General features: G+C 41.7%; 1 protein-coding gene across 1 annotated transcript in view; it reads right to left on the reverse strand.

The window, feature by feature from the left end:
- Nucleotides 1–27,689, reverse strand: part of NPHP3 (nephrocystin 3) — a 49,135-nt gene that overhangs the window by 5,611 nt on the left and 15,835 nt on the right. Inside the window, exons 9-27 of the mRNA XM_038761484.1 lie at nt 26,204–26,364; nt 23,972–24,128; nt 21,357–21,431; nt 19,791–19,970; nt 19,197–19,300; nt 17,424–17,538; nt 16,336–16,479; nt 15,403–15,500; nt 14,544–14,646; nt 13,958–14,040; nt 12,943–13,081; nt 8,009–8,173; nt 7,494–7,588; nt 7,053–7,175; nt 4,230–4,419; nt 3,635–3,876; nt 3,123–3,198; nt 1,235–1,362; nt 848–1,088 (exon numbers count right to left, since the gene is read on the reverse strand). Of these exons, the coding sequence (XP_038617412.1) occupies nt 848–1,088; nt 1,235–1,362; nt 3,123–3,198; nt 3,635–3,876; nt 4,230–4,419; nt 7,053–7,175; nt 7,494–7,588; nt 8,009–8,173; nt 12,943–13,081; nt 13,958–14,040; nt 14,544–14,646; nt 15,403–15,500; nt 16,336–16,479; nt 17,424–17,538; nt 19,197–19,300; nt 19,791–19,970; nt 21,357–21,431; nt 23,972–24,128; nt 26,204–26,364 (2,619 nt within the window). The remainder of the gene's footprint in view (nt 1–847; nt 1,089–1,234; nt 1,363–3,122; nt 3,199–3,634; nt 3,877–4,229; nt 4,420–7,052; nt 7,176–7,493; nt 7,589–8,008; nt 8,174–12,942; nt 13,082–13,957; nt 14,041–14,543; nt 14,647–15,402; nt 15,501–16,335; nt 16,480–17,423; nt 17,539–19,196; nt 19,301–19,790; nt 19,971–21,356; nt 21,432–23,971; nt 24,129–26,203; nt 26,365–27,689) is intronic.

Consider the following 27,689-nt stretch of genomic DNA (forward strand, 5'->3'; position numbering starts at 1 on the left):
AGTACAAGTCGGCAACATATAGAGACAGCCCTACCCAACAGTTGGCTCACAGTCTAGAAGGGGGAGACAGACCAAAAAAAAACATTCATTCATTCATTCATTCAATTGTATTTATTGAGCGCTTACTGTGTGCACAGCACTGTACTAAGCGCTTGGGGAGTACAAGTTGGCAACATATAGAGACAGCCCTACCCAACAGTTGGCTCACAGTCTAGAAGGGGGAGACAGACAACAGAACAAAACATGTAGACAGGTGTCAAAATCGCCAGAACAAATAGAATTATAGCTCTATGCACATCATTAACAAAATAAATAGAATAGTAAATATGTACAAGTCAAATAAATAGAGTAATAAATCATGCGGACAGGTGTCAAGTCATCAGAATAAATAGAGATAAAGCTAGATGCCCATCATTAACAAAATAAATAGAATAGCAAATATGTACAAGGAGCGTGGCTCAGTGGAAAGAGCCCGGGCTTTGGAGTCAGGGGTCATGGGTTCAAATCCCAGCTCCGCCAGTTGTCAGCTGTGTGACTTTGGGCAAGTCACCTAACTTCTCTGTGCCTCAGTTCCCTCCTCTGTAAAATGAGGATTAAGACTGTAAGCCCCCCATGGGACAACCTGATCACCTCCCCAGCGCTCAGAACAGTGCTTTGCACATAGTAAGCGCTTAATAAATGCCATCATATTATTATTGCAAGTAAAATAAATACCGTAATAAACCTATACAAACATATATTATGAAATGAAAGCCCTTAACAGAATTGACGGAGCATTTCTTATGCATTCGATGCACTCTTAAAATGCAAAAGAAAAAAAAAAATGCAACGCCTCCAAAGAACTCACCATCCTTTTGTAGAGAACCGCGAGGTGTTTCACCGTGTAAGCCAGGGAAGGGTGGTCTGGGGCCAACGCTCGCCTTCGAATGTCCAGAGCTTGTTCGTAGAGCTCTTCTGCTTTATCGTATTGTTTCTTCTCGTTGTAGAGGGCTGCAAGATTGTTTAGGGACTGCGCACAGTCGGGGTGGTCTCTTCCAAGGACCCGCTCCCTCATTTCTAAGGAGCGCTTGAGGAACAGGTCGGCTGTCCTACAGATCAAAAATCACCCGTTATTCGGCAGGGCTTCACTAGATTAAGCAGCGTGTCATCTTGGAGAGCATTCAGAGGGATCCAAAAAAGCAGTTACTGGAATTGCAGCTAACGGTAATCGAGCAAAAAACAGAGCCATACTCACTCAAGATTATTTTGCAAATAATAGAGGACTCCCAGCTCGTTGAGCGTCCGAGCATTCTCAGCTGTGTCTCTGCCTAAGGTCAGTTCTTCTAACTGCAGGGCCCGACGACGAAGAAGGGCGAATCCGTACTAGAGAACACAGAAAGAAAGAGCGTTTGCCACCCCCGTATTTCCGTCGGATTCGAAAAGATCTACACCTTCCCTTTTTCTGGCAGTGCTAACTATATTAAATAGTAAGCGCTTAACAAATACCATCATCATTATTATTATATAAGAAATAATCCAAAATAATAGTAATGTTGGTACCTGTTCTTCATCGGGCCTCTATTTCTTAATGTTTGGTGATGGAGTAAAAAGATTTTTGTTTGCTTTGCGAGGAAAGTTTTAGAGCATTTGTCTCTATCTTCAACTGTACAAATCCTAGGCAGATTCATGTCTGAGACTGATATTTTTTAAATTTTACTTTAAAGGAGATTTTGCCACTTTTGACACTGTGAACCATTCCCTCCTCCTTTAAACTCTCTCTCCGGCTACCACGCTGACTGCTCCTTCTACATCTCACTTGATGCCTCCTCCTTCCCTAAACTGTAAATGTTCTTAGTCCCCTACTCTTCTCACTCTGTAGTCACTCTCTTGGGGAGCTCATCACTCACGAGGCTTCAGCTATCCCGTACGGTGCTCAGCAGAGTCAGTGCTCAATAAACGGTGCTTGATTAATGGATTCGCTGACTGACCTGATGGCTCCCAAATCTATTTCTCCAGTCCCGACTTCTCAGCTAACACGCAATCGCACATTTCTCTTGCCTCCAAAATATCTCCATTTGGAGGTCCCACCAACACCTTAAATTCAAGATGTTGAAAACTGAATCTCACCTTCTCTAATTCACCCACTCCTTTTTCAACTTTCCCACCTCTACTGATAGATACCACCATCCTCCTTGGTCTCCAAGCCATAGCTTCATTTGCACCACGCCGCTGTCTTTCGGCTCTCACACCTTCATTCAACTGCTAAATCTTGCCAGTTCTTCCTCTACAAAATTTCCTGGATCCCTCCCCTTCCTCCTCATCCAAACGGTGATTACCCTGGCCCTAGCTCTTGTCGTATTATGATCAGACTACTGTATCCACCTCTGCCCATTGGGCCATAAACCTAGCTGCGACCCTGATCATCTACTTGAAACATCGTTTGGGAACACATCTTTCTACTCTTCAAAAACCCCCTTCAACTACCCATCTCCATGCCTATCGAGCAGGACCTCGTGACCATTTAAGGATCCCCACATGTTTCAGCTCCTATTCTTTGCTCGCCTAACTCCACCCCGCTCTGGATGGTCCACAAATTCGCCGTACCAAAGCTCTCCTCATCTCCAAAGCCCTCTTGAAATCTCTCCTTCTCCTTGAAGCTTCCCCCAAGTACTTCACAACACTTCAATTGTGCCGGTCTAAAATCTACCCTTACCAATTATTTAGTTAAATCCCAAGCTTCACCACTTGGCATGCACATTTTATTTGCTCAGCTATTTCATCCCGATTCCTTTTCTGTATCTTTGTTCTTTCCCCGGCTCCCGCTGTTTGTAAATAATTTTTGTGTCCGTCTCTGTGGGTCCTCTTCCCTCCCCTCCTCCCGCCAATCAGATCGCAAGCCCTTTGAGAGCAGGGAACACATTTTTCTTATTTCTGCTGTATTCTCCTAAGTGCTAATATTCTAAGTTGCCAAAAAGCCCCTCTCATGAATATTTTATAATGCTTCCTTTAATTACAAGTCCCCCAAAGCCTGTGCTCAAGAGATTCAATACATCCATCTTCAGCACTTAGAATTTCAGCCCTTTTATTTCCAATATAACTAGTGCTTAAGTTTTCTTCAGCCTAGAAGAAAAAACCATTTTTACCAAACTGCCTTTTCTCCTTGCAGCTTTCTGTCTAATTTTAAATGATTTTTTCCTCAGATGTTCAGCTTGTTCATATCTAAAAATAATTAACAGAGAGATCATTAACAAGGAGGAATCACTGTTGAAAGCAAAGCATTTTCCTTTCATATTTCCGAAAGGAGACAAGCTAAATGCAAACATCCATTGATACTGTCATCAAGAAAGGAATTCAAGCCCTCACAAGTTTTTAGGGTTTTCACCTTAAAACCACATCGCCTCTCCAATCACAAACATCCAGGCTACTTGGACAAAAACGAACCCTGAGTCAAGAGCGAACGCTGAGTCCCTGGTCAGAGAGAGGGTAAAAAGTTTTAAAGAAGGAATCGGTTTGAAAGCATCCCATCCTCTCAGCGCTTTAGCAAACCATTTATATGCACTGGACAAAAGGAAACGAAACCCCATCTGATGTGGGACTTGAAAAGCTGAAACCACCTCCTCCGACAGAGCAGACAAACAGCGAGTCTCCATCTTACTTGTTTTGCTTAAGGTAGAGCGTTGCCAGGGCATCGAGGTCGCGGGCCACCCGCGAGTGCTCCGAGCCGTAAGCATTCTCGGAGATTTCTAGGGCCTGCTTATACAGTTGTTCGGCACTGCCAAACTTCTTCCACTGCACATAGACCCCCGCGAGCTGATGGAGGGACTGGGCCACTCCTGGGTGATCCGGATCCAGGCCCGTTTCACGAATTTCCAGAGACCTCTGCAAAGGAGCCACAGCCTGCAAAAAGCGCAAAGCTAATTAAGGCAGGGGAACGCTGAAAAACTGGCCTTCTCATTCACCCCTGTGTTATTCATTCAATCGTATTTATTGAGCGCTTAATGTGTGCAGAGCACTGGACTAAGCGCTTGGGAAGTACAAGTCGGCAACACAGAGAGACGGTCCCTACCTGACAACGGGCTCACAGTCTAGAAGGGGGAGACAGACAACAAAACTCATGGACAGGTGTCAAGTCGTCAGAACAAACAGAAGTAAAGCCTAAATGCACATCATTCACAAGCCTGGACCGGAACGGACTTAGAAGGGGGAGAAAAAAAGTCAGAGTGGTTGTATTACATTTCAAGTTCCTTTACCTGACTGAGAAGACCTAGGTCTTTGAGAAATCGTCCTAAGGTCTCATAAAGATCAGCCAAACAAATCAGACTTTCTTCCGTGTCACAATTTTTCTCATATTGTTTTAGAGAATCAAAATACTCTGCTGCCATGGAGCTCTTGTCTTTCTCAACAAGCTGCCAGTAGCTCAGTAACTCTGCAAAGTGACCTCTGTTGAAATGACAACAATACGGTTGAAAAACAAGAGCACTGAAAATTGGGGGGGGAAAAAAACCCGAAACGTAATTTGTGTCAAACCAATGACAATTCCTCTCTAAAAAGTATTCAAAAGAGGTTCATTCATTCATTCAATCGTATTTATTGAGCGCTTACTGTGTGCAGAGCACTGTACTAAGCGCTTGGGAAGGACAAGTCGGCAACATATAGGGATGGGCCCTACCCAACGATGGGCTCACAGTCTAGAAGGGGGAGACAGACAACAAAACAAAACATGTAGACGGGTGTCAAAGTCGTCAGAACAAATAGAATTAAAGCTAAATGCACATCATTAACAAAATAAATAGAATAGTAAATATGTACAAGTAAAATAGAGGAATAGATCTGTACAAATATATATACAGGTGCTGTGGGGAGGGGAAGGAGGTAGGGCAGGGGGGATGGGGAGGAGGAGAGGAAAAAGGGGGCTCAGTGTGGGAAGGCCTCCTGGAGGAGGTGGGCTTTGAAGGGAGGAAGAGAGCTGGCTTGGCGGATGTGCGGAGAGAGGGCATTCCCTGTATATATGTATATATGTTTGTACATATTACTCTATTTATTTATTTATTTATTTTACTTGTACATATCTATTATATTTATTTTATTCTGTTGGTATGTTTGGTTTTGTTCTCTGTCTCCCCCTTTTAGACTGTGAGCCCACTGTTGGGTAGGGACTGTCTCTATATGTTGCCAACTTGTACTTCCCAAGCACTTAGTACAGTGCTCTGCACACAGTAAGCGCTCAATAAATACCATTGATGATGATGATTCCAGGCCAAGGGGAGGACGTGGGCTGGGGGTCGACGGCGGGACGGGCGAGAACGAGGCCCGGTAAGGAGGTTACCAGCAGAGGAGCAGAGGGTGCGGGCGGGGCTGGAGAAGGACAGAAGGGAGGTGAGGTAGGAAGGGGCGAGGGGATGGACAGCCTGGAAGCTGAGAGTGAGGAGTTTTTGCTTGATGCATAGGTTGACTGGCAGCCATTGGAGATTTTTGAGGAGGGGAGTAATATGCCCAGAGCATTTCTGCAGAGAGATGATCCGGGCAGCAGCGTGAAGTATAGACTGAAGCAGGGAGAGACAGGAGGATGGGAGATCAGAGAGGAGGCTGATGCAGTAATCCAGTCGGGAGAGGATGAGAGATTGAACCAGCAAGGTAGCAGTTTGGATGGAGAGGAAAGGGCGGATCTTGGCGATGTTGCGGAGGTGAGACCGGCAGGTTTTGGTGACAGATTGGATGTGTGGGGTGAACGAGAGGGCGGAGTCGAGGACGACACCAAGGTTGCGGGTTTGTGAGACGGGAAGGACGGTAGTGCCGTCTACAGTGACGGGAAAGTCAGGGAGAGGGCAGGGTTTGGGAGGGAAGATAATCTATTTGTCTACTTGTTTATCTATTTGTCTTTTCAGAGCCTTCATAATGAGCCTCCACATCTATTTACTCATTTTTATAATGAAATCTTTCATGATTTTACTTAAGATTCTTGCGATTTAAGTGGACTGAAAATAATAGTGGCTGAGACAAAATATCGTCATCGTTTAAAGTGAAAAAATTAGACAAAACTGTCAAATATATAGCTAGTAAAAGTGTTCTTTGCAGAATTAAAGCACCTTTATGTTTTGCTAGCTAGATAATACAGATATGCTTGGAAAGATAGCATAGGACTTTGCCTGATCTTAGTCATATTTTGGCTAAAAACCACAAAAACAACTAGAGATACACTGCATATAATCAAAGAACCAACTAAACCAATACCACACAGACAACTGTCAAACTTTCAATTCTGTATATAGTCTGGATTTAATGAGACGGCAAAAAAGTCACAACTGGTCACAAGCCAAATAAAAAAAGTTGGCAATGCAGTTCTGCTAAAAAAGTGCTCTTCACCATCACCATCAATGGCATTTGAGCCTTTACTGTCTGCAGAGTAATAATAATAATAATAATAATAATAGCATTTATTAATCACTTACTATGTGCAAAGCACTGTTCTAAGAGCTTGGGAGGTTACAAGGTGATCGGGTTGTCCCAAGGGGGCTCACCGTCTTAATCCCCATTTTACAGATGAGGGAACTGAGGCCCAGAAAAGTGAAATGACTTGCCCAAAGTCACACAGCTGACAAGTGGCGGAGCCAGGATTTGAACCCACGACCTCTGACTCCAAAGCCCGGGCTCTTTCCATTGAGCCACGCTGCTTCTCTATTACTGTACTAAGCACTTGGGCGAATACAGTAAAAGACAACTGATAGACATGTTCCCTGCCCACAGTGAGCTTATATACAGGATAAAGAAATGCATTAAGAGAAACCTGACCGCATCATACTTAAAATTGGTTAAGTCTTAGGTGTTTCAATGCTTGATTTGGGGAAAACCTGCTAGCCTTAACCCCAACGACAAGACAGATCTTTCTATCTGGAATGATTTAGATAATCATGTGAGGGGGAAAAAGGGAATTTCTGGGTCAATTTTAGAATGTTCTCTGGGACTCTGGTTTCATTAATTGGCACTTCTGATATTTCTACCTTGTCTTTTCATTAACTGAACCATTTTAAGACAACTGGATTAACGACTAATGAATGGTATACTTTTTCTTTTACCTCTTATAAAGATTTTGGGACACAAAAAGGTTCAGCAAACACTCATGCAGCTTCTGCTTGTCTCCTTTTTGTTGGAAAAGCCAAGGGAGCTCATCTGCACTTCTCCAAGTCACTCTGTCCTGCCTAATGGGAGGAAAGTGAAAACACAATGAAATATTTTTGCCACCCAGCAATTTAGGATTGTAGAAACGAAACACTTAATACTGAAGAAAACATATTCAATCTATGTCCTTACGATAAAGTACTTGGACAGTATTATCCTATGGTATAAATGTTTAAAGACCACCTTTACATCATTTATTATTGACATTTTGGTTCCAGTTGTATTTCAGACAGGAGTTTTTTTCTGCAATAACTGCTTAGGTACGAAGCTGCAATGCCAATGAGGAAAAAAAAGAGCTGTTATATAAGCTATAAAAAGACTGAAATGTTATAAAATACCTTAGCTGCATTGTGAAATATTTTATTAGTTTTTCCCTGTACGTGGAAATACCTTGACCTTCTTCCATATATTCCAGTCTTACTGTTTCCCAGGCCTAAAAATAAACAATAAATCACTGCATTCTTTTTGGCAAGTAATACTGCAAATCAAGCTGTGAATTTAAACAACTAGTGCCTGGAAGAAGTCATCTGGATTATTACTGGAGTTGAAATGGCCACCAAGATCTATTTTTTCCAGAGTTTTCTAATAAAATGACATCACCTCTTCTATGAACATTAAACAATTTACCTAAATGAAAAATGGTGGTGAAGGTGTGGATTAAAAAAAAAAATCTACATTGCAAGACAAGGGGTAGACATTTCAAAGATAATAGCAATTTGGTTTTGGGTTGTTTTTTTTTCCCAACTGGGAAATTGCTCAACCAACAGTTCAGAACTATGAAAACATACAATGGTGTGTCTAAAATTATAAGCCAAATCCATTTTAAAATGCCCCGCACGGTGTAACGCTTTACCTGAAGATGTTGAAACTTCAACAAACCACAACCATACGTCAACAAACACATCTTGTTCAAACTGTGAACAAGTGAGGTCAGTACAGCCCAGGTCAGTTCAGGGTAGAGTTCCATCAGTTCTGATTCACTCACTCCATTGTGGCTAACACTGACGAGGCAGAGAATCTACACAGAAAAGAAATTAATGACAATCACTGTACAACACCTAAAGTCAGAAAACCACTTTAATAATAATAATAATAATAATAATAATGGCATTTATTAAGCGCTTACTATGTGCAAAGCACTGTTCTAAGTGCTGGGGAGGTTACAAGGTGATCAGGTTGTCCCACGGGGGGCTCACAGTCTTGACCCCCATTTTACAGATGAGGTAACTGAGGCCCAGAGAAGTGAAGTGACTTGCCCACAGTCACACAGCTGACAAGTGGCGGAGCCGGGGTTTGAACCCATGACCTCCGACTCCAAAGCCCGGGCTCTTTCCACTGAGCCACGCTGCTTCTCTTTTCAGCAACAACGTATTTCGGATTGAGAATTACTTATTGGAGTCAACTGATTTGACTTGATAAGACATTAAAGGAAACGATTCCCAGTTCATTCTACAGGAAAAAACCCGCCAAATTCAACCCAGCAGAAATATGACATTTGAAGTACAAACGGAGAACATGGCGTTTCAAAACTCCCAAACGCACAAATACAGGGCTACGATTTCCATGACTTTGGAATTAGGTCCACCCCCGCCGAATGATGAAGGCAACTGTGCAATAGCAGAATATTATTAGAATTATCAAGCTGAAAGGGATTAAAGAGATAATGCAGGCTATTCCTGAGATGCCAACCTTAGCTCTGCTCCCATGATTTTGTGGGCTGCCAATCCCACCCTAAGAAGTAGGAAGGGGGGGAAGCAGAGCCACAGATGGGCTCCTGGCTGTGTGGAGCTCTCTCCCACCCTTGGCAAATCTGCCACACATTAATAATAATAACAATAACAATAATAATAATAATAATAATAATAATAATAATAATGGTATTTGTTAAGCGCTTACTATGTGCAAAGAGAGCGGGCACTTCTCGGTCAGTCAATCATATTTACTGAGCATTTACTTGTGTGCAGAGTACGCTTGGTCCCAATCTCAGCAAAAAAAAAAAATAGGTATTCCAATTCCTGGCTGTCATAGCTTCAGGAAAAAAAAAAAAACCAGGCACTATGGACCCCTTCTAAAAGGGATGGAGATTCCCCACCAGATTTTTGTGGGTCCTCTTTTTTGGGGGGTATGTGTGTGTGTGTCTATTCGCACTCCACACTTTCTGTTTGTGTCCACTTATGGACTATGTAAATGTTTCCACTTCTTTATCCCTGTGTGTGTATACCTCCGTGACCCTGTATTTCTATATTTCTCCTCTAGCCTAGGGTGGCTGTATCTCTCACTTTTTCCTTAGGTCTACCCCAGCCAAATTCATCCCCATGTTCAAAATGAAAAGTTTTGCTCCCCTTATCTAAACCAGGCCAGTACAGGAGACTATCCAGTTTTCACAGGTTTAATAATGATAAAGATAGCATTTGTTAAGTGCTTACTAGGTATCAAGTGCTATATTAAGCGCTGGGGTAGATACAAGGTTGGACACGGTCTCTGTCCCACACAGGGCTCAGTCTAAGTGGGAAGGAGAACAGGTACTGAATCTCCATTTTACAGATGGAGATTCCAACTTGCCAATTTGTTGCCAACTTGTACTTCCCGAGCGCTTAGTACAGTGCTCTGCAAACAGTAAGTGCTCAATAAATACGATTGATTGAATGAATGAATGAATGAATGAGAAAACTGAGAAACAGAGAAGTGAAGTGACTTGCTCAAGTTTCCACAGAAGGCAAGAGGTAGTCGGGAGTAGAACCCAGGGTTTTGGGTAGATTCCCCGGGCCCGTGCTTTTTCTGCTAGACCTCGGCTATTTTCCAGACTTGCAGAGTAGAATATTCTACATCTTTTCTGGGAACCCATTCCAGAATTTAACAAATGTGACTGCCAATTCCTCCTCCTATTTTATTTATATCTTCATGCTACGGTTTAAACTTGTTTCCTCTTGATATCCAGCACTGACTTTGTACTCCGGTGGAGATGGATAAAAGCTGTTCACTCTTCTCTGTACAAAAACCCACCATCTGACATATATTTGAAAACTGTATTCCTGCCCTTCTTAGCTTTCCATTCTCCCCGATGATTACGTCTAATTTCTCTCAGCTTTCCTTACAGGCATTACTATTCAACTTCTTAATTTTCTTTGTGACTCTCCTATGAACTCTTCTAATTTTCCATGCCCCTGGAGGGGTGGAGTCCACTGCTCTGGTAACCATTTTTAAAAGACGCTGTAATCTGTGGGTGCCGAATAAAATCAAGCCTCACTTCCATCAGTCCTCCTTGTATCTTCAACTCACTCAGATTTGCTACTGAGCTCACTGGCAACCACTTGACCTGCAAAGGCTGATCCATTATAGAACTAAAACCTCCATTTATAAGGAAAGTTGTGACATATGTGAACATATGGGTTCCCTGTGCTTAGAATGGTCCTTGACACATAGTAAGCGCTTAACAAATACCATCATTATTCAAAAGAATCCTCAGTAGTCTCTAAAACAGTTCAAATTTCATCTTCCTATTATAAGTTGCACGCTATTTAAATCTTACAGAGTACTGAATGTTATTTGCCACCATTTTAAAGTCTACAAACATATAAACTTATTGTATTACAGAACCAAGGGAAGGCATGCCAGAATTACTTCCCAGCAACCCCAAGTTCCCACCTCATCGGCCACCAACTAAGTGTCTGCCTGCTGACTGGGCAAAAGTCTGGAAATGGCAGCAGCTGGTAGCTTTGTCACCAAATCTGCCAAGGCCTGCAGCCCAAAAGAGACACAATGCCCAGCCTCAATGCCACCAGGCCTTTCCAACAGCCTCTGTTCCAGGCCAGTTAAGGGCACCTACACAGCAGCACAGGAGGCCCCAGTCAGTCCTCTTACTGAGCAGGCAGATACACAAAGTGTCTAACCCTCTAGCCCACTTAGAAAGTGCCTAACCTCCTAAGATCAAGTGGGCATACACTTGATTTTATAATCTCCAGTAACTCTTCAATTTCTACTCACCAATTCTGATATTTTGACCACAACTTCCTCACCTGTTCTCTTTCCCATACACCCACCCACTGCAAATCTGTCCTTTTCCCCCAAAGGGACCTCCATTCTTTTGACCTCCTCCTGTACTCTATAGCCATCCTACCCCATTTAGTCTCCAAACCCAAACTAGCTTTTCCTGACACATAAATCGACCCACTCAACACCAAACTCCTTGGCTCCCCTGTCCCTCCGCCTGTTTCGTACTATTAGCCCACAACCCTGGATCACCTCCACAGTACATTTCCTCCCGTCCTGTGCCTGAGCTGCGGAACGTTTTTGGAGGAAATCCAGACATCTCTCTGGCCTTGTCCACCTTAAAGTCATTCACATCAGCTTCAATTTGGCCATCTCCTCTGCTCAACAACAATACTTCTCCTTCCTAATTCACTCTCATAGTCACTGCCCCCCTTCAGCTGTTCCAGATATTTAACTCCCTTCTCAAAACCTCCTCTCCCCACAACCAGCTCTTTCCCCTAATGACCTGACTGCATACTTCATCGACAAAACTGATCTCCCTAAAATCTCCCCTGCTCCTCTCCAGCCACCCCCGAAAACCTCTTGACTTTCCTTATGTTCCCTGCGGTAATAAGATGAAATCTCTTGCTTCCTCTCTAAATCCACCCCCTCCACCTGTGCTTCTGACCTCAACCCTTCATACCTTTTTAAAACACTCGCCCCCTCCCTTCTTCCCTGCCATCTGCCACCTTCAACTGTTCACTTTCTAATAGCTTCTTCACCACTGCTTTCAAACATGCTTATCCTAAAAACCCCTCCCTTGACCCCATGGCTCCCTCCAGTTATAGCCCCATCTCCCTCAGACCATTTCTCTCCAAACATCTTGAGTGCGTCGTTTACGCCTGCTGTCTCCACTTTCTACCCTCCAATTCTCTCCTAGATCGCCTCCAATCTGGCTTCCTCCCCCTTCATTCCACGAAACAGCCCAAAGGTAACCAATAACCTTCTTCTAGCCAAATCTGATGTCCTCTACTCCATCCTAACCCCCCTACACTCTCCTCCGCCTCTGACAATGTAGAGTAGGGGGTTCTTCTCCTATCTCTCTGACTCTCCTTCTTCGTCTCTGTTGCTGGTTCCTTCTCTGAGAGTAGGAGTCCCTTCAGGTTCAGTTCTAGATTCCCTTCTATTCTCCCTCTATGCCCACTCCCAAAGAATGGGAAAGCCCATTCATTCCCATGGCTTCGATTACCACCACGATGTTGGTGACTGCTAAATATACATCTTCAGCCCGACCTCGCTCCTTTCCTGCAAACTCTCATTTCCTCCTTCCTTCAAGACATCTCTACTTGGATGTCCCGCCAACACCTCAAACTGGACACATCCAAAACTGAATCCCTTTTCTTCCCACACAAACCCTGTCATCCCCATCTTTCTCATCACTACAGACAACACCACTATCCTCCCTACCTCACAAGCCCATGATCCTGGCGTTGTCCTTGACTCATTTCTCTCCGTCCACCCACACATTCAATCTGTCACCAAATGCTGTCGGTTCTACCTTCACAACAAATAGAATGGAATTAATTACTGCTTGTTTAAACACAGCACTGGTCCAGGTACTAGAAATTACATAGAGAAAAAGACACCATCCCCGTTCTCCAAGACTTAAAACTATAAGTACCATGACTAATAGCAATATGTACAACCTCCCCTTTTAATATACAGACCTTTATTACTTAATTTCCCAAGTATACTGAAAAATCTGTTCGGGCCCATGCAACATTTTATTATTAAAGTGTTAGTGTAATGAGGGCTTACCTCTTTCATTAGCTCTTTTTCCTTTACATCCCTCATGGTCTCCTGAATTGACTGCAGAACTAACTTATATAATGACACCGTATCTTGACACTGGAAACACTGTTGCAGTACTTCGTCAATATCACGTCCTCTTCCAGCCCTGAAGGAACAGTCATTTAGCAACATATTAAATAAGGGAAGTCCTGAACATATCAAACTACTCTTCAGTAAATCTAGCCAACACCGCGAGCCCCAAGTAACGTCAAAGCAACGCTTTATTTTTATTTTACTATTTAATGGCATTTGTTAAGGGCTTTTCATGTGTCCAGAACTGTTCTAAGTGCTGGGGCAGGTATAAGTTAATCAGGTGGGACACAGTCCTTGCCTCACAGTCAAGTAGGAGGTACTGAATTCCCATTTTACGACTGAGGAAACTGTGGCACAGTGAAGTTAAGTGACTTGCCCAAGGTCACAAGCAAGCATATGGTGTTGACAGGATTAGAACCCAAGTCCTCTGGTTCCCAGGCCCAAGCTTTATCCACTAGGACCCGCCGCCTCCCTTTATAAGCCATACTAGCAGACGTTCCATCCCTGCAGAGTTATCAAACAGAGTTGAAATATATAACCTAAAATAAAACTTTAAAATGCTATTTCATGTTACTTAAAAAGCTCAAAATAGGAATCTTATTGGTCCAACTTTATAAAATTTGAATTACATTATTAACTAAAATGTAATAAAATTAACTAGAACTGGCTTCCATTAGCAATTAGTGCTATTAAAAGATACTTTCATTAAAGAGATGATTCAAGCCTATGATTAATGTTTCAAAAGGGCCATTTTTAATCACACCTTCAGCCACATTCTCCCAGTGCATTAAATACTCCTTTGTTCTTTCTAGTTACTGCTGTACTACAGGAAATTGTGCCACAGTAGCCTAAAAGGGTTATCGCACCTCCAAAATCAATGACAATTTCCCAAACGGCAAGTTTCGTGTCAGTAAAATAGTTCAGAGCTTTACAAATACATTCAACTTACCACATGATCATTTTACTCAAAAGAGTGACATATAAGGCATTGCAGGTTGTAGCAGAACGACAGTGTCTCTCTAACTTCTTCTCCTACAACAGTTTAACACAAAAACACCGTTAAATCATGAACTCTGACTAACAGTGATTTAAATACAAATCTTAGGCAGTGTTAAGTAACTGCTATACTATTTCACAGGATGAAATGCATTTCCAATTTAGTACGCTTTCCAGTTGGGGCCTTAAAAGAGATGGATATGAGAATAAGTCAAATCTAGCAATATTTCAGGCACGTTTTGTAAGTGCTTTTTTCAAGTATTATTTCCCCACTCAAAATAGTGTTCCTTGTCTGTCACCTTCAAGGTCCAAGCGTGGGAAATGAGGGGAGGGGCAGAAAATGGAAGGGGCTAGGTATAGACATATAAAGGAGTAAGATTCTTCCATAATGGTTATTCTGTTTCTTCTTCCTTACTGTTTCTGAGCCTGTGTTGGGTGACATTTAACCATTATGCAATAATTGTGGTATTTGTTAAGCAGTTACTACATGCTAGGGTGGATACATGTCAATCGCTTCTCTGGAAATTTAGAATACATACCTGCTCTTCGGTCAATTTGATATCTGCGCAGTTGCATTCTGCAGTAATAAGAGATTTTGCATCCTTTGAATTCAAAGGGTCAAGATGAAGCGTGGGCCACAATCTTTCAAAATAAAAAAAAAAAAAAAGAAATTCATAACCATTCTATATCCCAGACAGGCAGTCGGCACTTCCTTATTCATCTGGAGCAAGTGACAAATTGAAAAATGAGTGGGCAAGGGAGTAAACCTGTAGTGGCTAGAGTTACCAGGACTTTTAGTATTATAATTCTCCTGGAGTTTCATTTCCTGGCACTACTACCCGAGGTTAATTTTTCGCACGAGGTAAAAAAAGACCGTCTCACTGCTCTAGACAGTAGTTTTAAAACACGGCCTATAGCCACAGCCCTGTTGGCACCATTCCTGGATACTTTAATCTGTAGGGTAGTTTTTCTCTTTGCTTTCCTGAGCCCATGGGTATATTTCAGGCTGCCTCCACTTTTATTTTTAGGATGGGCATCCTGCTGCTTATTCCCACTCTACGGGCAATAGACTCAAGAAAGCAGCCAGGATCTCAGGACTGGCAGAGCTGAGCAAAGAAGTTTGAAAAGTGACTTCTCCCCACAAAATACAAGAAAATCCAAATGGAGAAATGGTCTTGCCCTTCCAAAATGGTCTTCAAATGGAAAAGTGATATGTTCAGCTGACTGCATCCATCCATGTGGACGGAGGCAGCTTGCTGTTTCCACTGCAAATATGATTCACAGCATATTTACGGTTGCTATAACTCACAGCTTAACAGATACACACAATATATACACAAATACCTACGAAATTACATGGAGAAATTTCCAACTGCCTAGCAAAAAAGTTTATCATACCTCCATGCCTGAGGACAAGTCTCGACATTCACTGATACGATTACTCTGACATTTACCGGCAGGGGATCTATCAGCCATTTCATATGTTTTTCAACTTGCTTAAAAATACAAAAAGAAAAAAATACAAATCTATGAATTCAAGTAAACCAATTACTACAATGAAGACAATAGATTAGTCAGGAAAAATGAAATCCTATTACATTAAACTATTCCAGAAAAATGCTTACAGGTTATAATCAGTATGCTGGAATAAAAACTGATACATGTAGAATATAGTGTAAATCAACACCATTACTGCCCAGATATTGGAAACAGGAGGAACTACACAATTTATATGAATAGGTGTAAACCTAGTCTAAATCAGAAAGCACCACTGAGGCTAAAATACAAATGGAAAACCTAGTTCTTTAACACTAACCACCCGCTACCAGAAGAGGCAAATTTTTCTTTAATTGTTAAAGCCATTAAAATCCTATTACCTTGCCTTGAAAATAAGTGGCCCAACTTCATGTTATTTTTTTTTCTTTGTTACATTCCTGCCCTCCAAAAAGAAAACCTATATATTTCTTAATGGATGGATATTTTTCACTTTCATCTAGCGTAATCTGTCACTAGGCTGCTTTGGCCATCATTAATTGCATATACTTCTTTGGTCTAAACTCTCAGACCACTGAGGGCAGGGACTGTGCCTACCAACTCTGGTATATTCTATCAATCAATCATATTTATTGAGCGCTTACTGTGTGCAGAGCACTGCACTAAGCGCTTGGGAAGTACAAGTTGGCAACATATAGAGACAGTCCCTACCCAACAGTGGGCTCACAGTCTACTCTCCCAAATGCTTAGAACAGTGCTCTGCACACAGTAAGCACTCAATAGCCATGACTGATTGACTGATAGGATTGCTCCGAACATATCAAGGTAGTTTGTTACCTGAATTTGGTCAATAGAGTCAATAATGATGATAATGCTGCCTTGGTGGCGAGCCGAGAGCTTTTCTAGCCAGCGAGGAAATTCCTCCAAGATCTTACCCGGATCCAGCGTCAGAGCAGACAATGACCAAGTATGCTGCATGAGCTGCAAAGGGAGATGTAAATCATGGTCCCTTCCAACTTTGAGTCCGTCCCTGCCTGCACGCCAACCCATTCTGAGTAGATGAGAGAAACCAGCGAGAGGTTGAACATGTGGGGATGGGGTCTTGAGTCAGAGAACAGGCCTCGTGGGCACATGGAGGGAGAGGGGGGCCTAGGGTCAGAGTGGTCAAGAGGAGAACAAGGCCCAGGAGACATGGATTGAGGGAGCAGGGCCAATGTAGCCTTTGGGGAATGGAAATTAGAGGGGATCGGAAGCAGAGGAATGAGGAGGGTTGGGACTAGGAAAAAAAAATGGGAGGAAGATACTGGAAGATTGAGGAACCACTGAAAAAAGACTAAGGAGAGAAAGAACACGAAAAGACCAGTGAAGGATTAAAAAACAAAAAAATCTTTGAAGAATGTCATGGGTCTCAGTTTGCAGCCTTAATTTTATACCTGCTGGAATATAGTTCTCTTTTATTATCCCAAGGGAAAAAAAATACAGTGGCAACAAGATCAGTATTAAACTGAGAATATTTTTAAATGGTTTAGGATTATATGGACTATGAGGACAGTTCTCAAAATTCACTGATATCATGAGTCTCAGTTTGCAGCCTTAATTTTATAGCGGCTGGAACACAGTTCTCTTTTATTCTCCGAAGGGGAAAAAAATACAGTGGCAACAGGATCAGTATTAAACTGAGAATATTTTTAAATGGTTTAGGATTGTATGGAATAAAATATGATGACAGTTCTCAAAATTCACTGATATGATTACTCTGACATTTACTGGGACGGGATCTATCAGCCATTTAATATGCTTTTCACCTTGCTTAAAAACACAAAAAATGTAATGCTAATCTACTGAAATATATGTTAGAAATGTGTGTGTGTGTGTGTGTGTGTGTGTGTGTGTGTGTTACAAAGTGACTACTGACATCGAAGTACCTTTAAGATTAATCGTTTAATTATCAAGGCAGCCTCTGAACTGGTAGACATGGACTTCCCCACAAAATGATAAAGAATGAGTGTGTTAGGGGCGTGCTTCTGTTGCAGTTGAATCCTGTGGGGGACAAGAGGGTGTTTTAGTTAGAGATTCAAAGATTTTCCCCAAAATGTTACCACAGCTATGTCAGCTCCTAATCTCCCCACCCAAACCCTATCCTCCCCATGACGTGCCCTTCATCGTAGACAATACCAACATCCATCCTGTCTCAAAAGCCTGTAACCTTGGCATTGTCCTCGACTCATCTCTGTCAATCCATCGCTAAATAGAATCAGTTCACCCTTCACAACACTGCTAAAATCCGCCCTTTCCTTGCCTTCCAAACTGCTACCATGTGAATCCTGTCCGACGTGAATCCTATTTTATCCTATCCCGCTTTGATTACTGTATCAGCTCCTTACCTACCTGTCTCCTGTCTCTCCCCACTCCAGTCCATATTCCACTCACTTTCCCAGGCCATTTTTCTGCCAAAACGTTCAGTCCACGTGTCCCCATTCAAAAACCTCCGCATCAAACTTCTTATACCACTGATTTTTAAAATACTCAATCATCTTGCGCCCTCTCACCTTACCTCTCTGCTCGCCTCCTCCTACCTAGCTCGCACATTTTGCTTCTTTAATGCCAGCCTCCACACCGTACCTCGATTTCATCTACCTCTTTTTTTAATGGTATTTGTTACGCACTTGCTATGAGCTAGGTACTGCTCATTCATTTAGTCATTCCATCGTATTTACCGAGCACTTACTGCGTGCAGAGCCCTGTACTAAGCGCTTGGGAAGCACAAATCGGCGACAGAGACGGTCCCTACTCAACAACGGGTTCACAGTCTAGAAGGGGGAGACAGACAACAAAGCAAGTAGACAGGTGTCAATACCACCAGAATAAATAGAATTATTTATTCCATCCTCATTATTATTATCGCCTTGTTCTAAGGGCTGGGGTAGATACAAGATAATCACTGCCAACCTCCTGCCCACGTCCTGCCTCTGGCCTGGAAAGTCCTCCCTCTTCATATCTGACAGATAATTACTCTCTCCAAATTCAAAGTCTTATTGAAGGCACATCTTCTCCGAGAGGCCTTTCTGATTAAGCCCTCATTTCCTCTTCTCCGACTCCTTTCTGTGTCACCCTTGAACTTGGATTTCCTCCCTTTATTCACCCCTTTCCCAACCCCGCAGCACTTATGGACAGATCCATAATTTATTTATATTAATGTCTGTCTCCCCCTTGTTGTGTGGAGGGAAGGTAACTAACAACTCTCTGTTATATTGTTAGATTGTTCTCTCCCAAGTAGTTAATACAGTGTTCTGCACACAGTATGCACTCAATAAATACAATTTACAGATTGAATATCATCTTCTCCCATGAGTTGTCCAAAGTTCTGTGCCAAAAAATTATATTGCTAAATTAGACTGTGAGACCGTTGTTGGGTAGGGACCGTCTCTATACGTTGCCAACTTGTACTTCCCAAGCGCTTAGTACAGTGCTCTGCACGCAGTAAACACTCAATAAATACGATTGAATGAATGAATGAGATAGTGATGTATGATGTAGTGATGTTTCACATACCGGGGCTATAATTATGAAAAATAGATGCATGCATTTAAGATACTCCTGAATTCTAACACCTTTTTTCCCTTTCATTTTTCTGTGGCTAATTTAGTGAGGTTACATTTTTCCAGCAAACTCTGTAATTGAAATAATCCTAAACATACCATTTTGATAGCAGGAGGGACTTTCCAGAGCCTGGTCCTCCAGTAACAAGTAAAGGTGGAATAGGAGCTGGGGCTGCCACTAGGTCATTTAGGCGCTGGTAATACTACAGATGAAATAGACCAAAAATACAAGCATAAAAATAAAGCAAGAGCTCCAACACTGCTTGATGTTTTTAAAAAGCAAAATACAATCAAGTGAATTATCAGAAAAGATAACAAATCCCACAGTAATTCAAAACTCTTCCTTTTACAGTATACAATAGTACATATTCTTGTGGCTATTACAACCCTTTCTAAAACGGGATTGTTAATAAGGCCTAAATAAAACACCAGGTACTCTCCGGGTATTTAATGTTTTTGGATTACGAAGTCGAGATTCTACCAAGTAAAAAGCCTTTTTCACTCATTATTTCATGAATCCTTTTAATAATCCCAAATCAAGTTTCAGTTTCAGAAACTGAGGTAGAGGTCTACCTCATCTATCAAAGGCCACATAGAGTATATTGGGGACAGGGCCAAGAACGGAGCTCAATCTTTAGCGAGGCGATAGAAAAATCAGAGCCCATTAATCTCCACATAATTCCACCAACTCACTTTCTCAAAACCCAGCTCATATGCTGAATTAGAAGCCTGCTGAAAAGCTTCTATCTGCTCCTGTTCGTCATGGACATCCCAAAGAACATCTCCGTAATCTTCCTCTTCTGGGATGATAGAATCTCCTTCAGTATTTAATTTCTTCATTTCCAGATCTGAGCTCTCAAAGCCCAGGAGGTCCTAAACCATGAGAGTAAATGAACCAATATAGGTGCCACGTTAACAACTGAAACTAAATGTACTCTTTCACTGAATCCACGCTCTGAATAAAAAGCAAGGCGTTGACTATAAGTTTTATCGTTCTGGACAGTGTTATCTAATATATGGCTCTAATTTCAGGTGCTAACGGAGGGTTCAGTTAGTAATGATATTTTCCCTTGAAATCAGAGAAAATATACACGTATTTCACTTGCAGAACCACATATAAGGTCAGGTTTAAACCAGCTCCTCTAGAAAATTTCCTAATAGAAGACCATCAAGCTACTACTGTCCATTAATTAAAGGCTGTAGTATTACAGTGTTACAGCAGATAGTTGTTAAAATCCTTTTTTTAAAAATACAAATTTTTTTTCCCATTCTCTTTAAGGAGCAGTCAGGTATTTTACGTTTGTTCCAAGTCTGCTTAAGTTAAATGCGAACTGGCAATAATCCAACAACACTGTGTCTCATTTTTGAATCAGTTAAGGAGTGTTTATTAAAATTCATTTTGAGTTAAATTTGTCTAATTAATGGAATTGGACCTTACATTCCTAAGTTAAAAAAATAAATCTTAATTTTTTTCTTATTGGGGGAAACAAATATAATTCCAAATACAACCAATTCTCCTAAAACACAAGGGTTGGCCTCTAGCAAAACAGACTGTGAGCCCACTGTTGGGTAGGGATTGTCTCTATATGTTGCCAACTTGTATTTCCCAAGCGCTTAGTACAGTGCTCTGCACACAGTAAGCTCTCAGTAAATACGATTGATTGATGTGCCTAAAAGCAGTTTCTCAAGTGATATGTCAGAGTAACATTGTCAGAAGAGCAATCCGTAGAGCGGTCTAGACAAAACATACACAGAAAACATCTGCCGGCAGAACTGGGTGCGTACTTTTATTAGAAATAACTCTACCTAACTATTAGATAGTCCATAAAAAACAGCCCGATTTTTCTGCTTTTCTGCTTTCGCTGTCTTGCAGCCCATCTGTCCCTTGAGGTTCTTATTTTCTTTAAACGGTTCAGGTCAGTCCCTATGAATATAATTCAATAGTTTTCCACAACATTACACACTTAGTTTACTAGCACAGCTTGCCAGCGACAATGTGCTATTGCCAAAACAATTCTTCTTGCAAAAGCAGCAATTAAACTTTACAAATACTTTACATATACTTCAAACATCCCCATGGTATAGGCAAGAACGAGAGATGCGTGGCTTTTTAGGGTACCGGTTACTGTTAGCACGGATCTACTAATTTCAAAACTAGTCAACTGACCTTTCTTAAAAGCTCACCTCCAATGGAAAACAGCAGGCTAAAGACTTAAGGCCCAAATAGTTTAAAAGGAATATCCCATATTTCAAGTTTACCTGCTTAATAACGCTTTCCACGTAAGTGTAGGTTTTATAAGCGCCTTCTGCAGGTTCTCCTAGATGATCAATGATCTGAAAAACAGTGAAATTAAGTTCTGAAAATGAGTGGCAGAACTGGTCAATGAAGAATACTTAAAATAACAATAATAATGATAGCATTTATTAGGTGCTTACTATGTGCAAAGCACTGTTCTAAGCACTGGGGAGGTTACAAGGTGATCAGGTTGTTCCATGGGGGGCTCCCAGTCTTCATCCCCATTTTACAGATGAGGTAACAGGCACAGAGAAGTTAAGTGTCTTGCCAAAAGTCACACAGCTGACAATTGGCAGAGCTGGGATTTGAACCCATGACCACTGACTCCAAAGCCCGGGCGTGCTCTTTCCACTGAGCCACACTGCTTCACGCCACCCTGCTCATATCGTAGGTCATTAACAAACGGAGTAAGCGTCCAAAACTAATTTAGATCAGAGATGTCAACGACTTCTGAGAGGAATCTGAGAATGGTTGGAGCAAGGAAGAAATCTGCATTTTAGAAGCAATGCCCAATAAGCCAGGGTGGCATAAAACCGAGGTGAGAAGACAAATTCATTTGGGAAAAAAAGTGACAAATGATAGGAAAAATAAAATAACAGAAATTACAACCAAAATGCAAGAAGGACGGTTGTTCCCTCTGCAACAAGAGGTGACAGAGACAGAAAAGTCCTGTAAGAGAGGAGGGGGGAGAAAATCATGGGGGAAAAAAAAAAAAGAACTGGGGAAAAAAAAACCAGAAAGAAAAAGAACTGCATGACACCTAAAGAGAAAGTAGTAATGATATTTATTTAGAACTTAACTGCATGCAACTGCATTATGCAATGTGAAAAGATACACGGATGAGAATCAGCTATTAGAAAGCCATAATGCTGGCCCAAAAAGAAAGAGACAACTTGAAAAAGCAAAAACCCTAAAAACAATCCATATATCGCATAGCATCTGTCAAACGGCCAATCTTGAAAATGCAGGCAGGAAAAAAATATTTTTTAGTTTTTCAGATAGCACTTGAAAGGTGAAAAACCATGCAGCAAAGACAACAGAGAAACCAAAAGAAAGAAGAGGACTGATATAGAAAAGATCACTGCCAATCTTACCCAAGCAAATACCAGTTAAAACTGTTTCATTATTATGTTGTTGATCTATTAGAGAAGTGTTTGTTTAAAGTTGTTCAATATTTAGAAGTAGCACAGTCTAGCAGAAAGAGCATGGGCCTAAGAAGCAGAGGACCCAAGTTTCTAATCCCTGCTCAGCCACTTGCTTCAAGCGCTTAGTACAGTGCTCTGCACACAGTAAGCACACAATAAATACGATTGAATGAACACTGTGTGACCTTGGGCAAGTTTACTTCTCCTTGCCTCAGTTTCTTCAGTAAAATGGAGATTAAATGCTATTCTCCCTCTCCTTGAGAATGTGCATCCCATGAGAGACAGGGACTATGTCCAACTGGATTACCTTGTACCTTCCCCAGCCCTTGGAACAGTACTTGGTATCTATTAAGTGCTTAACAACTATCACAATTATTTTCAGCAAATTATACTGCTATTTTGCCGCAATAAAAATGATAAGAGGAGAAGCTGAAAAATCCACTCTCATTCCACTATTTCTAAGCTCCATGTGGGCAGGGATCACATCTACCAACTTCTAGACTGTGAGCCCACTGCTGGGTAGGGACCGTCTCTAGATGTTGCCAACTTGTACTTCCCGAGCGCTTAGTACAGTGCTCTGCACACAGAAAGCGCTCAACAAATATGATTGAATGAATGAATGAATGTTGTACTCTATTCTTCCAAGAACATAGTACAGTGCTCTGCACTCAGTAAGCACTCAATTAGTAAGCACTCAATAAGAACCTTTAGTTAACTGATTAAACCAAGTTTCCCAATTATAACTGGTGAATCATCACCATTGTTTAGAATTATTTCAAACTTACACTGGATAACTTTTTGTCTGGCACTCAAAAAATCCCTGGAACCTAATCCTACCTATTTAACATTAATTACTTCTTAGGAGGGAAACTGGGTTTACTTGACATTGGTTTCCCAGAAAAATAAGACTTGAAAGACTGCGACATTTGGCCTGTCCTAAGGGTTGGGGTTCTGAGATGGGGGTAGAAGTTGTGAGGCTCACCTAATAGTTCATCTCTCCCTGAATCAAATTGGAGCCCAAGAATGAACAACTGCATGTGGTCCTGGGGCAGGGACGGATAGGGAAGGTTGTTCATTCCTTCTCCCAGCAGAACTTCCAGCTCAAACTTCCTTTCTCATTCCAAGCACCCTCAGGGTGCCAGGGTGTCTGCACAAACTTCCCCCACCTCCCGCTGATCCCATTTTGCAGATCCGAAATACGAGGGAGGCGACTGCTGTTCCCCAATTAAGTTATGGATTCACCTTACCAAATTTCATCCTCATAGGTCACGCACACACACAAAAAAAATCACACCCTTCTCATCTAAAATTAGGGGGGGGTCCAAGGTAGGTGGGTGGGAGGCTGGTCACAAGCAGGCGTGAAACGTCCAAAAATATAATTTTGGAACCGTCCTTGAACAAAAACAAAGTAACGACTTGCTAAAAATGCTTACCTTGGCTTTGTTAGCCTGGTCCGAGTGGCAAACTTGTTCAATGAACTGCTGCACAGAGTCTGAGCTGACCTGGCCCTCTTCCAATCGGCGGTATATCAATCGCGGCTTTCCTTCTGGGTTTTTTAAAAATGCTTCTTCACAGTCCTCCAACAAACAGCTAGATTGGAAATCAGCATTTCTTGTGCTACATTACACTGTTGCAGCAAATAGTTAATTAATCAACGTAAGTGCCGAACGACGGATTTTACTACAAAAACTGAGAGAAAAAGTTTGCCTGCGGAACAAAGAAAAAGCTAACAAATACATCCATTAACCCCTGTGTTGCTAGAGGATAGCTCTTTACCTGCACTATTATGTTATTTATTTTAAAATGATTATCAGACCTCAAAAATCCTTATTAAGCCTCCAAAAATGCCTGCAATAAGTTTCTTGTAACTGAGCAAGGACAAATGAGGCATTTCAGAAAAATGGAAAGAAGCCGATCTTCTTTTCAGAGTCGCCAGGCAGACAAGCTATCTAGGCTCTCTGCAAAAGAACAATAGAGCACAAGACCAAAAGTAGAAGTTAGTTACACCTATATACGAGAAGGTATTTTATAGAAAAGCACGTGAAACTGCCACAAAGCCCAAGGAGGTCTATCAAAGGAAAACCCATACTCCTAAATTTAACTTGAGGAAGGAACTAAGGAAGCAGAGAAAAACGTCCTATATTTTTCTGACACCGAGACAATCCCTTCCTGCATCTTCCCCGCCCCTTCTGAAAAGAAAAAAAAAAAAATGTATACTCCAGAATGTAGAAAAAGAAAATTCACGTTCTCAGTCGGCGCTTTTGGTTCTAGCTTCTCTTCGAAATCAACTGTAGTAGTAACCCCAGTAGGTCTCAGGGCTGGGATTACTACTGCGATAGACCCATGTAGGGCTCTGAAATCAGCTGCAATGTTCGAAGTACGTGCACACTGGGATGATTTTGGTTCACATGCCTCTGTACAACAACAATATTCAAAATCCACACCAGGTCTACTTTGGTTACACTTTGTTGTTCCGTCCTGAGTCTGGTACAGTAAAATGGCATTGACTAAAATAGATATGGAAGGAATTTTGAACGTCCAAGCTACAGAGACATTATCAAGAAATGTTCCAGATCTGCATGGGCAATGAGGGACCCTGGGGAGGTGTGAGGACCTGTGCTTAAAACTCAAGCATTTAGTGAGGGTTCAGCTCCTGGAAATCCCATGGCCCCCAAAGCTGTTACTACAATCAGCTACCTAGATGTTGCCCAAGACAGCCTGCTGAAATTCTGAAACAAACACTACGCCAAGCATTTTGCCTTTACTAGGCACCTCCCTACTATTGTGGGAAGACTCAAACATAACCTGGTCCTTGTAAGTGATGAATAAGCACTGTATTTTCCCTGTACATCAAAAATCTAAATTTTTCCAACTCTGGCAAACGCTAAATCTATGAATACCAATTTTTTAAAGTAATACATCGTATGAGGTACAGACACCTAGCCTCAGATGAGGCTAAAATCTATTTTTACAAGGAACCCTAAAGCTCTAGGCATCACTTGAGTGAAAACATCAACGTAAGGAAATGTAAGACCTACTAGCCCTCTACCACTTGATATAATTTACGGAAGGAAGCATGTAGCATTTTCAATTGCAAGTATAAGGAAAATTCAGGGGAAATCCATTACCTGAATAGATTATGCAGAAAACTAGAATTAATATCACAGAAGTGCTCCCCAGGACCACTCCAAGGGTATCACCCGGATGCCTGCTAAAAATACTTTCGGAGAAGGTAGAATCTAAAGCCCCTAATTCAGCTGGAATTAGGCTTTCTTTAAGGCAAGGGCTTTGGTACAGCAGAACCAAAGAACATCCCCCGGCTCCAATACATAGCTAAGAACCATAGAAAGCATGAAGCGATGTGTCGTAGGACATTAGCACGGTTGAAACGAATTATAGATACGAGAACACAAATACAGTTATGAAACATGCAATTTAAAATACATTAAAAGCCACTACCAAGCAGAGATACCAGGTGTCTGACAAAATAGAACGGACTTTAACAGGTAAAAGTCCATTTGGTTGCAAAGTAGCAACTAAGCTTAGGAACTGCCTGAAATGTCCAAATAAAAAAACGTCCAAATAAAAACGTGTACTGTCAATTTGGAGTCCCCATATAATTAAGCTCTCCTCCTAAAAGTTACTTATTGATTTATTAAACTTACCTTGGTAAAGTTGAATGAATGAACAAAATAACTAGAGAGCTTTTCTCGATTTCCCATTTTTTTGCACTGAGGTAATGCGCGCCACTCTCTACTGGAAAATGAATTGCGTGAAAGAAGTATCCCATTGTCTCACACATTCTTTGAAGTTTTGGCGAGTAGTCCTGGAAGTCAAAAAGCACATTGAAAAATACAGTTTATAAAAATCAAAGATCCACACTGGTATTAGTTTTAATTGCGTGCTAGAGTCTAGGCTGATTCCCCCTTCTAGACTGTGAGCCCATTGTTGGGTAGGGACCCTCTCTTTATGTTGCCGACTTGTACTTCCCACGCGCTTAGTACAGTGCTCTGAGCACAGTTAGCGCTCAATAAATACGACAATGAATTTGGAGGTTTGCAATAAATTAATCAGTGGTATTTATCGAACATTTATGGTGTGCAGAACACATACTAAGGACCTGGGAGAGTACCATACAACATAATTGATAGACATATTCCCCGACTACAAGGAGCTTACAGTATCAAGGGGGAGACAGACATTAAAATTATTCATTCATTCATTCAATCGTATTTACTGACCGCTTACTGTGTGCAGAGCACTGTAGTAAGCGCTTGGGAAGTCCAAGTTGGCAACATATAGAGACGGTTCCTACCCAACAGTGGGCTCACAGTCTAGAAGGGGGAGACAGAGAACAAAACAAAGCATATTAACAAAATAAAATAAACAGAATAAATATGTACAAATAAAATAAACAGTAATAGAGTATCCATAATTAATTATGGATATGTACATAAATGCTGTGGGCCTGAGGGTACGGTGACTATCAAATTCTTAGAGGGTAATAATAATAATAATGGCATTTATTAAGTGCTTACTATGTGCCAAGCACTGTTCTAAGGACTGGGGAGGTTACAAGGTGATCAGGTTGTCCCACGGTGGGCTCACAGCCTTAATCCCCATTTTCCAGTTGAGGGAACTGAGGCCCAGAGAAGTGAGGCGACTTGCCCAAAGTCACACAGCTGACAAGTGGCAGAGTTGGGATTTGATCCCATGAGCTCTGACTCCCAAGCCCGGGCTCTTTCCACTGAGCCACGCTGCTTCCCAGCGCTTAGAACAGTGCTTTGCACATAGTAAGTGCTTAATAAATGCCATCATTATCATTATTATTATTATTATTATTCTGGAACAGATCCAAGGACATTGGCAATGCAGAAGGTAGAGAGAGTAAGGGAAATGAGGGCTTAGTTGCAGAAGGCCTTTTGGAGATGTGCTTTTACTAACCAGTGGTATTTATTGGAGTGCTTACTATGTACTGTACTAAACGTTCGGAAGTATACTAGACCAGAACTGGTAGACATAAGCCTTGCCCAGAAAGAGCTCAGTGTAGGCTCTGAAGGTGGGGAGATTGGTAGTCTGTCATATGAGGGGAGGGGAAAGCCAGAGGAAGGATGTGGGCGAGGGGTCAGCGGTGCGATAGACGAGGTAACA

This window comes from Tachyglossus aculeatus, chromosome 2 (genome assembly GCF_015852505.1).
Source record: "Tachyglossus aculeatus isolate mTacAcu1 chromosome 2, mTacAcu1.pri, whole genome shotgun sequence".
Classification (NCBI taxonomy): domain Eukaryota; kingdom Metazoa; phylum Chordata; class Mammalia; order Monotremata; family Tachyglossidae; genus Tachyglossus; species Tachyglossus aculeatus.